Raw genomic sequence first — 12044 nt, 5'->3', positions numbered from 1 at the left:
TAGGAGACAGCAGAAAAAGAGCAAAAGCGGCATACAACAAGGCTGATACCGAGCTTTAGCAGCTATTTTTATTCCCATCACTATTCTAAATATTACTTAACCGCTGGACAGTTCTTAAACTCTATATATTGAGTAATAACTCACCACGCTCTTGTCTTCAAATTATAAACAAACCTTACCTTACATACAGCTCAAGTCTGCACCCCGCCCCCACCTTTAGTTTTTATTCGCGCGTTTTGCAACCCACCGACCGTCTAGGTTGACGTTACTCCCATACACCGATAAGGGAGGATACGGGTTTGAAGTCCCTCAAGATGCCGTCATTATTTTCATCGGGTCAGAAACAAATGATAGCACAGTTTATCGGCATCACAGGTGCACGAGATAGCGTTGCTGGCAAGGTATGGCAAATGATTTTTTTTTATCCCTGAAACTGACCTTGATATTAATAACGGTGTATCCGGTTGATTTCATGTATCAGTCAACTATATCCATATTTTATTAATACGCGCACTTCATATTGGTAAGATGTATACTAACTCTGTGATTTTTCATATCTAATTTCTAGCTTCTCAAAACAAACGGATGGAACGTTGAACGTGCTGTAGATGCGTAGGTTATATCTGTTTTGCTTCTTTCTAATTTTGCATCTGCCTCATTTGAACGGTGCTTTTTCTTTTCTTTTCTTTTTCCTTTTTTCCTTTCTCATTCATTTTAAGAGCAATGCTCTATAAGACCGTGTGGAATATCTCACGATGGCTGGGTCTGTGACTGCGCTTTATGAATATGGGTTGTTCTTTGCCCATGCTAAGACAAGGGATCTGGAGCAAATTACCCGGGCGTAGGAAGGCACTGAATATGCTTCTACCAAAGCATTCCCCAGGTATTTCCTGGGAAACATTTGTCCCGCGCCACCAACTCGTCTGACATGGGGATTACCTGCATCTCTATATACCACCTTGGTTCCGCAAATGAATGTGCCTTCTGCTTCACATTAGGCCAATCATAACAGAAGACACTTCCCTACATTGATTTTCCTCGACAACCGTGAATCAAACGTTTATCCGCTTTTGCACATAAATTATCTTGCCTCCAGCATATCAACTTCCAGCCAGCAATCACCTACTCACATCCCTTTCTTTCTTTCTTTCTCCCTCCCTCACCACCACGGATATTTCTTCTGGTAGAGCTATATTTGATGGCGGATTGATCTCCAGCTCTCCAACACTATTCCTATCCGTCATCCCTCTCTCCGCAAGGAAGGCTCTCAGCACTGAAGCCCTGAATCGAGCAAAAGGACGTAGGGTCCCAGCATCTAAGCCCGTGGATTTCAATGCTCACTGATAAAAACATTCCGGGCTCTAAAGCAGCCAACATGCCATCTCGCCGAGCGCAGCGGGTGCGGGCCACGTATGATTTGCGGCCATCATTGCATGCTATACAAGTCTTTTTTGCCTGACCCAGCGTCTATACCCCCTATCCACTTCCTAGGATTATCACACAATATCCCTGATTCCCTTTCATTTTCACAATTACCAATTTTGGCTTGCGTGTCTGCTTTCTTTCCATTTTGCTAAATTGCTATTTCTTGTACCTTGACCTAAAACTGGGTTGCCGTAGCAAGCTGACTTTCCTTCCACGCAGGTATTATCAGAACTCAGCAGAAAGCGCTTCTAATGCCTCGGTTGCGGATCTCAACAAACTATTTGATAGCTATCGCGGTATGTTGCAACCTTTTACTAAAGGTGTCCACATACCAAAATAATCGTGCCCTTCTGACGATGCAGATAGACGACCCTGCAGAGAACCCAGATACCATTGGGGTTGAAGGCGCGGTTAAGTACTTAGAGGCCATTAACGTGCAATTAGATGAAGTTGTTTGTCTTGCCATCGCAGAACATCTACGATCTCCATCCATAGGAGAATTTACAAGAGAACCCTTTATTGACGGTTGGAAAAATGTTAAGTATGTTGCCCACTTTTTCAAATATCATCTCTCCCGAATCCCTCCTCTGTTTCTTTCCGTTATTATCGCCTACTCCTTTTGTTTCCCTCGTTTATGAACATCTTTCAAGAATTTCACAGCCACTTCTGCAGTTACTAACTCAAACGAAGCTGCGACACAATCTCGAAACAAACTTCCCACGCTGCATCGCTTCGCGCCCGCATCCCCAACGAACCCGACGTTTTCCGCCGTGTGTACCGTTACACCTTCCTAATCTGCCGCCTGGCGGGCCAGCGCAACCTCAGTATCGATATCGCTACGGAGCAATGGCGACTCTTCTTCACCAGCTCCAATGGTGGGATCAACTGGAACACACGCAGCACACCCTGGCTCGATTGGTGGATTGAGTTTATTGAGAGAAGTTGGAAGAGGCCTGTCAACAAAGATCTGTGGGAACAGGTTGAAGTGTTTATGAGGAAGACGAAGGAGGATGAAACTTTTAGCTGGTGGAGTGAGGATGGCGCGTGGCCGGGTGCCATTGATGAGTTTGTTGGGTTCGTACAGGCGAAGAGAGGTGGCAAGGGGCCTGCGGCGGAGGCTATGGAGGTTGAGTGAGCGGCCAAGGAAGTGATTTTTTTTTCCCAACTAGATGGCCTGTTCATTCCATGATGTGTTGTGTATGTGGGTGAGGAAAGGAGACTGCGTATTTCTAATGGATTTAGAACGACTTTTATTTACGATCCGTAGCATATCTATCTGGACAACTGCGAGGCTCAAGTTGGTGGCTACCATGTTCGTTTATTATTCATTGCCGAGGGACGTCTAGGAAAGCGGGAGGAGAAGTAGATGGAAATGGCCGAAATATTCTGAAACAAAGATCAACAGGCAGAAATTAGACAAGAATGAAAGAAATGGCTCGGGTGTTACACTGTTGAGTACCTACACATATATACAAGGTATATATTCCGTATTGCGGGTGGTAAAAAGGGCGCTTTTATATTTCATAGGATCGTAACGCACGTATCAAGTAAATCATAGACCAATTAACAAAAGATAGTCAAGGTCAATAGCGGAAGGAGGAATATGATTAGTGACTTTCTCAGAGCCAGCTGGAAAGCAAGATCTTCATTGTCATAAATCGACGACCTGCACCATCGGGTTTTGAATATGCCAAAACTTGTATCAAGTATCATATAGAGCGGAAGAGCAAGATATCACTGCGCAGCCAAAGAAATGGAGGTGTGCGGGCAATTGTTTTGCACATCTACCTACCTACATGTAGAAAGCAAGGAGATTTGAGAAGCAGAACAAAGTAGGGGGGTAGAAAATCAATATGTTGCTTATTAAAGGACATGTAACAGAAGTGTTGCGGTAATGTGTGTGTTCAATGCAAGATTAGCTTGAGGCCGGGACTGATAGACGAATGGAAGGAGAGTCGTGTTACCAACCAACCAACTTGCGATCATGGGTAGGGTAGGGAGCGCGATGAATCTTGAAGGCCGTTAACCCGTAGTCGTAGACACTCTGGAGGTATTTCTGGGTCAAATAGGAACGCACCATCGTGGTTCTCCCAACCTTATAATGGTTTAAAATATAGCCCCTGCTGCAATCACACCGAAACCGCCAATATTTCTTCTGCGTCGTTCAGCATGTTTTCTTCTTGTCACTCTAGCCTGCTCCTTGACTGTTCAGCAGTAAATATGTCAGTTCAACCTGTACGGGTCATAACGGAATGAACGAACAGAAACTAGAATATATGGGCAGGTAGGGCAAACAGGTCCTTACACTCGTCCCATGTCAAGGACTCCTTCGTAATGTCCTTTGCCTCCCGCCAATTATGCATACACCACGCCGCAATGAAGAAGTCGAGGAATGCCTTCTCCAGAGCATCAATGTCTGTTTTCAACTCCAGAGTTGGTTTATTTATCTCCACTTTATTTTTGGTATCCCAACGCCTCCTCGTCTCGATCGCAAGGAGTATACCGTCCTTGTCCTCTGCCTTGGATTTTACCCTTGTTTTCTTGCCTTTCAGCCTCCATTCGTAAAATTGCCCATCAGCCTCTTGAGTAGCTTCCGAGTCACTTGACCTCCTTCTCGCAGAGAGAACTGGCCGAGCTTCCAAGGAAGGCAAGCCATCCCCGCGAGCGGTCCAGCCATATCCGTATCTTGTCATACACTTGTTCATCTTCCCAAGCTTTTCGGAAAGATACTGCCGTCCGTCTATAAGTAAACCTCCAGTGGAGGACAGAAGTTGTGCTGTTTCCCGGAGAGCAAATACATCCTGTCTAGAGACATCACTCCCGGGAATTTGATATCTCTGGGCAATGCTATTAGGATCGGGCTTTTTCTTCCCAAGCCGTGTTACTAGGATGCCAGCTCCTAGTTCGTAACCGTCCAACTCGTGGGAGAGACTGTAGAGTGGGCAGTCGGGACATTTTGATGAAACAACGTATTTACCATCGATTGTGAGGATCGTGGGTTGTTCTGAATCTGCGGTGCTGGGCGCTTGGCCCAGGGAACCAGGAACATGGGAAACGAGCGTCTCATAGGCTGGAGGAGCTTCCACAGGCCGTGGTGGGCCGCTGTCCTCGTAAGCAGGTGGTGGACCTTTATTATGATCTGGATCCATCACGGTGCACGCTAGGAAAATAGACCTGATTTCGTCTTTGGCTAGTATTGTATTCCCTAGTAACAAAAATTCCAGAGCCTAAGGTTAATGGCAATGTGTTTATATGTCACTTGAAAGGCATCGTAAAGTAGGGCATTTAAGGTCGTCAGGCAGGGATGGGGCAGTGCATTAATAACTGGAGGCAATATGGGAGAATTCGCCAATGACGACATATCATAGTAAACATTCAAGTAGCGGAAGGAAATATTATTCAGCGCAACTTAATGTGCAGGCAGGCAGCTAGTAACCCGCAACGCTTGATGGCGGGCATTATTTTCATTCAAAGGTAACGTACGAAAGTGATATAAAATTAATTGTTGCTGAAGATTGCCCAGAGCTTGCTGAAACCCAACGTGGTAACTTTTACATCACGTGATGATTAATCCGTCAAACAAAGCAAACAACCACCCAGAAGAGTAGTTAGGCTTCTTTTTCTCCGGGCTTCGACCGCGCGCTGTTCAAGGCTCAGCAGAAAATCGGGCGATAAGCAGAACATCCACAATTCCGTTAACTAGTCCACGTCTATTTGCTGGGCCATCCTCGCTCCTTCTGGGTGCCCTAGTTAAAACCGAGCAACCGACTAAACTAAAGTCATGAACGCCGCGATGCAGCCCAACTACCGTGGATACCCCCCGACCACTCACCATCGTCCTCCTGCCACTCCGCGTCGAGGTGTCCCAATCCCTGGTGGGTTTTTTTTCCTTGTCCCGTTTTGTGCATTGTTTGCTTACTACAGTCTATTTTTTCACCTTGAATCGCGACACTTGCTTTTTGCAAGGGTGTAACTATATTGTATTAACCTTGTGTACAATCTCCAGGCCCCATGATGCCGGTCCCTCTCGCACAACATGCAGTTCCGAACCCTCAGCTCGCTCAGCGCAATGTCCCCAATCCTATAGATACTGCCTTGCGACGGAGTCGGAAACCAACAGACAAAAATCTTCCAGATGGGTTGGAGGAGTCAATCATAGGAGATGGTGTTACCCAGTACAAAAATATGCGAGATGTCGAGAAACGTCTGGATGCGGCGATGATGAGGAAGAGATTGGATATTCAAGATTCCGTCAATAGATCCGTGAAAAGATTCCGAACGTTGCGGGTATGGATCTCGAATACCGTAGAAAACCAGCCGTGGCAGCGGGAACCAGGACAGGACGGTAACGGGAGCGGGCGTTACAAGGTCAAGATCGAAGGAAAGTTGCTTGATAACCAACCCGATACCTTTGATTCAGAAGGAAGCGACAGCGACGACGAACAAACTAAGACGAATGGCCAGAGAGACCCAGATGCGATGGAGGAGGACTTGCCGCAAAAGCAGAAAAAACGTACCAAGAAACACTCTCTACCACAACGGAAGCGCCTGTCCCATTTTTTCAAGTCAATCACCGTTGAACTTGATAAAACCGCGCCCTCTGGCGTCGCAGATCTAGCGACTATCAATTGGACAAAACCTGCCATACCTTCCAGTGCGGTGTCATTACCCCCCAGCGCGGATTTTGACTCTCTTGAGTTTTCTCGGGCTGCGGAAGTCAATCTCAATGCCACAATCAGTCTCGTAAGAGACGAGAACCCAGAGCGTTTCAAGCTAAGCAAAGAACTAGCGTCCATCCTGGATACGGATGAGGAAGCCCGCGGCGGCATTGTCCTCGGCATATGGGAGTATATAAAAGCGATGGAGCTTCAAGAAAGTGAAGAAAAACGCGCAGTACGATGCGATGATCGACTGAAAGCCGTATGTCAAACCAAAGTCGTACCACTCCGTTGACCTTCATATCCCTCACCTAAATCAGTCAACTAATCAAGAAAAAAAAAACTCCACAGCTCTTCAACCGAGATAAAATGTTCTTCCCCGCCATCCCCGACAGCGCCAGCGCCCACACCTCTCCCCTCGACCCCATCAAACTCCCCTACACAATCCGCGTCGACCGCGAATTCCACACCAACCCAACACCCACGGTCTATGACATCCGAGTCGCCGTCGATGATCCTCTCCGCGCCAGAATGCTCGCAATCACAACGACACCAGACTACCCCAACATGCTCCGTCAAGTTGCCAGTCTCGACGACCAACTCGCCCTCGTTGTCCAGGCACTCACGCACTCCAAGGCTAGACACGCATTCTTCCAATCGCTGAGCCAAGACCCGGCGAACTTCATCAGGCGCTGGACGAGTAGTCAGAAACGGGATTTGGAAGTTATTATGGGCGAAGCGACGCGCGGTGGCGGGGAGGATGGGAGTGGGGCGGAGTTTAGACGCGGGGGAACGAACAGTGCTTGGGATACGCCTGTTGCTGCGGAAGCGGTGAGGTATATGCTTGCGAAGCCGGGGCGGTAGGTCCAGAGACGCAGAACGGAGATAGGGAAGGTTGTTGTGAAAACTCGAGTTTTTGAGTTGGGTTGGGTTTCCCAAATTCAGGAACCTCTACGAAGCACTGATTACACTGCGACGAGTTAGTTCCGGACCCTGTGAAGGCTCAGATTAGAAGGGGGGATGGATATGTGAAGCCTATATTAATCTTTTATGATAGTTTTGGCTCGGCGTGAAATTTCATTTGAATGGGTAGATGGGATTATTGTTCCTTCTATAAAGATTCAATTTTCAATTTTTATTCTCCATAAGAATTGTACGTGTACTGAGTAAAGCCATGAAGTTGGATATATCTAAAGTATCCCCACTTGATGCAAGTATAGATCTTGAATATGAGTCTTGAGAAGAATGTGATAAAAATAGAAATTGAAAGCATAATAGCTATAAAAGAATTCTTTAACAACTATAATTCATTTTTTACAGAAATGAAAAAGTAAGAAAAGAAATACTCCAATTTGAGATATGTGATTACAGCCATTATTCATGAATAGTACTCATTTACAGATTACACAATTAATTAAATGTTCTCAAAAACATGTGTGTTGATTGCGTGTTGAACCGGATCAACCTGCTGGGTAGATGGGCCTCCCTCATCTATCCCTCGAAATACACCAGAATCGCCAGGGCTGGTTGGGCATGGCAAGAAAATTACTTTACTTGACGCTGTCTTGGCCATTGCTTGCATTGTCTCCAGATATCTGATTTGCATGGCGGGTGCAGAGGAGAGGATGTCGGCGGCGGTTCTCATGAGCTACGGGGTGTAACGACGTTAGTGGAATTAAGCTATAATGAGAAAGAAAACGTATAGGCGTATATGCAGGGGAACGGCAGAAGAACGGGTATTCACGAACCTTAGCTGATTCCACCTCAGCGCGAGCAGCGATAACCTTACTCTCACCAATACGCTTGGATTGCGCAGCCATTGACAAGGATTCTTGCAGCTCATTGCTGAAGATGATATCCTTAATCAGCATGGACTCGACCTGGACACCCCAGCCCGCAGCAACTTCCTCGATTATATCTCCGATCGATTGGGCGAGCTCCTCGCGGCGTTCGATGACATCCTGTAGCACACGTGCTCCGACAACATGGCGGAGGGTAGTCTGTGTCCGTTCAACAAGCGCCTGGCGGATATTTGTAATTCCAAAGGCAGCCTTGTGGGGGGAGGTAATGTGGTAGTAGATAACGGATGTAAGATTCAAAGTGACGTTATCCTTTGTCATACAAACTTGTCGGGGAACTTCAACGATCTGGATCTTCACATCGACTGTAGTCAAGTGTTCGCTGAGTGGATTAACTTTGACCAGACCGGGATCGACAGCGCGTTCGAAGCGACCGAACCGCGTCACCAAGCCGACTTCACCCTGGGCAATGGGCTTGAAAGGGTTGGGGCAGCAGAAGCAGCAAGGGATGGCGCCCAGGAAGCCGATGCTTTCACCCAAAGTGTGGACTGGACAACGGTTTGATGTCAGTTTGCTGTTTTCAAGAAGGGATATTTGATAGCAAGCGATGTTATATCTAACTTACTCATCGACGCATACCAGCCGTGGACGGTGGCGTCGCCATCGGGATGCTTGAGTACTTGAGCATAGCTGGGCTGCAAATCCTCGAGGCGCGCTGGCTGCACAGTCACAACGCCATTGTTTGAAGGCCGAAAACCCACGTTGCTAGGGAGTGGCACTGGCGCTGGTGCTTTTTGGTTGGATGCCAGAAGAGCGGAATCCTCCCAGTTTTGCGCGGACATTTTGAACGTGATGCGCGCGTATCGATGCGATCAACAGACTATGTTGATGTATATGAGTTCGGTTTTGATGGATGGTCTGAGGTTGGAGGTGGGAGTTGGAAAGTGTGTTGTAGGCAATGGACGGATGGATGCGCAGACTATGTAACTGGAAAGTGGAACCCGGCTGCTTTATAGCTTGGAACGGGGGGTTGCGAGACTACTCTGCTGCTAAACTACTAACTACCGAGCGCCAGGGATGCGCAGCGAAACTGATACCTTGGGTGACGAAAGAATTTAGAGAAGGGATTGCTGCTTGTCTAGGTTCTTGCTAAAGAGAAGAAGATCTCCTCCGTCTAAGTTACCATGTTCTGTTGTTGCTTCGGGAGCCGCAACTGGCTTTCATAATTTATACATCTGGGGTAGTAACTTTTTACTTTCCTCACCTCCGATCTCCGCATTTTAACTCCAACCTCTGTGCCCTATTCAACCACAAGGAGCAAGCTTCATACAACAACTCTGGCGCTATAAATTATCGGGTACCGATCGCCTCGACGTCAGCCCAGCATACGAGGGATCTCCAAAATCGTCTGTAGCTGCATCCTTCCGGTTCCCAGCGCATGAAATCAGATCATTAACTTATATGTTTCCTGACCTACCTAGCCAGGCAGACAAAAGGGAACTAACTACCTAGGCATGTAGGCGATCAACTCCTGGCAAACTCTCCTTTCGAAACGATTAAGCGTAGCAATATCTAGCCCCGTTTCCTTTCGATGTCGGTGCTGTGCTTCGACAGAGAAACCCGATTGAGAGCGGCAAGGAGGAACGTTTAATTTTGATCGTTAACAAGGACTATTTTTATCCCACTGCGGCGGGCGTGGTCCACAGTGGAGCAATCCCATCCCGGCAACCTTCTAGCCTGGGGGCGTTTTAGCGGGACCGGCCCTGCGCGCTTCTCGTCCCAAGCCGCGTCAAGTGACCAAAAAATATTCCCTCAGTAGTTAGGTAACTAGTTAACTTACCCTTGCCAAAAGACTACATTTTGCTGCCAATCACACCAGACAGCAAAATACCTGTGCACAGAGTTCGAGAACAATAATAATAAATTCCTGCCACATTTCTGTCCGTCTAAGCCACATCCCCCCAGCAAACATACAATTGGACACCCAACCCCAACCCCAAACCTGTCCTCCGCTCCGGTCCTCTACGATAGGATGAGCGGGGAGCTAGCCAAAGGCTTGGAAGTTGGATCAGACATAGCCCTCTTCAGCAAAGTCTCCGGAGGCCACCGGTTGGCTGGTATATTTAACCTTCCTATCGCAAGGCAAGGGCATTTTGTGGAAGGTGTAAAGCTTGTGGATTGAAAGGTTGCTAGCTTGTGGAAAGTTATATGGTGGAAGGATTAGTAAGCCAGATCACGTGACCTGACACATTTCGGATCAAAGCCAATTATGAGAAGTGAATTTAAGGAGAGGTGGACCGAGAGGAGAGGAGGATTTTAACATGGATGTAATTCTGGTTAACCCGCCTAGATCCTACATTAATGATGGGCTAAGCCGGGGAGCCATTCAATGTTTGCCAGACGGCTTGCGCGCCTCGCAACGACTCGCGCAGCTCACCCCTAGCCAAACTGAAGAGAATCATTTCCTTCTGAGTAACGGAGCATGATCGGCGGTACGCTGCGCAATTGCGCCGAAAGTATTAAACAACTCTACTTCCTAGCGTTTGAATCCACATATGAGGCTACCCAGGCATGGTAAACCAATCCACGGATCTTACCTCGCCATACATCAGCGAATGAGGGGCTTGATTATGCCCATGAAATTTTCGGAAGATGTTCTAGAAGGCGGAGCGCATAGACGAGCTTCATGTGATTAGCCAGTTTCGTCCCCCCATTTCACCTGATGCGGCACCCTCATCACCAGACATAACCACATCCATTCTCAGCAAAGGGCCTGGGGGGACTTGTTGATAGGTGGGTTCCAAAATGCTGAATCATATCTTTATCAGTAGTTTGACTGCCTGCGCTTTTCCTATAATTGACAGTCGCAATGCCATTCACAGTTGACCTATAGCTATCTGGAGAAGAGCCGCAAGTTCCAATTCGCCCCCCCTAATACCTCACTTCCCCCAGTGTGGTGTTTGTGGCCAGGCTGTCCATTTGCCTTGCTTGAAGCAATCATAGGATGAGCCTCTTCTAGCAGTAATCCAGGACCTATAAGATAAATGCGATGCGAGGCTAGTCTAACAATGACAAGATAGGGCTCTAAAACCAATCAATGAGTGACTTACTTCAACATGATAGTCCCATAACTTCGTTTCCTACCAAATAGAAGCCGTATATTACCACTACGAGTTGCCGTTCAGCTCCCGTTACGGGCTCCCCTCCAAGAAACCACTTACTGAAAATAATGGCGCTCAGCAACAAACATATCCGGACCGCAGAGTAGTACAGATATGGATATGGATCACTAGCTCCTCCCCTTCTCTTTTCCGGGCAGATACTCACCGCAGTGGTGGGCCTACCCTGCCAGATGTCCACCTATTTCCTACCAACAACACCAGCTTACATCCCTGCTCGTGGACAACGGGAAGGGGCGATCGACGAGCGACGACGATGGCCGGGCAGACTGAATGTGTTGCATCTTGGTTCTCTTACCTACCTACTCTTCAGCGTGTCTGACCGGCAATGTGGAAAAGAAGGTACAGGGACAAAGGTCTTCTAGCAAGGAACTAGAAGAAAGAAAAAGAAGTTAAATCCAAAAATCGAAAATCATCGATGATTTCGTCCCATTCTTCTCAAGAAATTCTTTTTCTGGATGGATTTTGCGCCGTTGTCGCGTGATTTTTAACATTGGATTTACTTTCTTCTCTTTATTTCTTTTCTCCTTGCTAGGCGGCGGCCACCGAAGCAATATGTCAATGAAGGCGGTCTTATAATTAACTGTGAAATTCGATGCTTTATCACTAGACTGAAATTGAACAACATCCTTACATATGTAGTATGTACATGTACCACCAACCTTGGGTTTGCAGCCACAACTTCTATCACCCCATTAGCAAACTAAGCTAGGAAGCTTAGAACAAAAAAAAAATCCTGAGAGTTTAAAAAAGCCCCTTCTAGAGAGCTTGAAGCATGGATCTTGGACACTCAAAAGGACCGTAGTTATGCCACAAGTTCGAGAAAAAGGGCATGAGGATTTAGGCGCGCGAATCTGAATCTAAGCGCTCGCTTAGATAATTAACGCGGGAACCGCTAGCCAGCCATTGCTTCAAACTGGCTAGAAGGGGCGGATCTTTTTTCAGTTTATATTATTTTTTCATTTTATTATTTTTTTTTTCAT

At 47.0% G+C, this 12044-nt stretch overlaps 3 protein-coding genes across 3 annotated transcripts; 2 read left to right on the top strand and 1 right to left on the bottom strand.

Moving 5' to 3' along the window:
• The first annotated feature begins 13 nt into the window (after window positions 1-13).
• On the top strand, window positions 14-3057 carry BDCG_01183 (defective in Cullin neddylation protein 1). The gene is made up of 5 exons (XM_045416685.1): window positions 14-401; window positions 569-612; window positions 1645-1721; window positions 1792-1966; window positions 2116-3057. The coding sequence occupies exons 1-5, from the start codon at window positions 315-317 to the stop codon at window positions 2558-2560; spliced, it is 828 nt and encodes a 275-aa protein (XP_045272353.1). The 5' UTR covers window positions 14-314; the 3' UTR covers window positions 2561-3057.
• Window positions 3058-4845: 1788 nt separating this feature from the next.
• On the top strand, window positions 4846-7457 carry BDCG_01181 (26S proteasome regulatory subunit N6). The gene is made up of 4 exons (XM_045416684.1): window positions 4846-4899; window positions 5011-5300; window positions 5432-6345; window positions 6435-7457. The coding sequence occupies exons 2-4, from the start codon at window positions 5207-5209 to the stop codon at window positions 6945-6947; spliced, it is 1521 nt and encodes a 506-aa protein (XP_045272352.1). The 5' UTR covers window positions 4846-4899; window positions 5011-5206; the 3' UTR covers window positions 6948-7457.
• Window positions 7178-9844, bottom strand: BDCG_01180 (stomatin family protein). Its single transcript, XM_045416683.1, has 3 exons — window positions 8508-9844; window positions 7832-8430; window positions 7178-7731 (listed from the first exon to the last, which is right to left on the bottom strand). The coding sequence occupies exons 1-3, from the start codon at window positions 8722-8724 to the stop codon at window positions 7498-7500; spliced, it is 1050 nt and encodes a 349-aa protein (XP_045272351.1). The 5' UTR covers window positions 8725-9844; the 3' UTR covers window positions 7178-7497.
• Between the last annotated feature and the right edge of the window lie 2200 nt (window positions 9845-12044).

The sequence above is a fragment of the Blastomyces dermatitidis genome, assembly GCF_000003525.1.
Source record: "Blastomyces dermatitidis ER-3 genomic scaffold supercont1.1, whole genome shotgun sequence".
Classification (NCBI taxonomy): Eukaryota; Fungi; Ascomycota; class Eurotiomycetes; order Onygenales; family Ajellomycetaceae; genus Blastomyces; species Blastomyces dermatitidis.
Note: the sequence above shows the minus strand (reverse complement) of the source record. Positions and strands in the feature narration are given on the sequence as shown.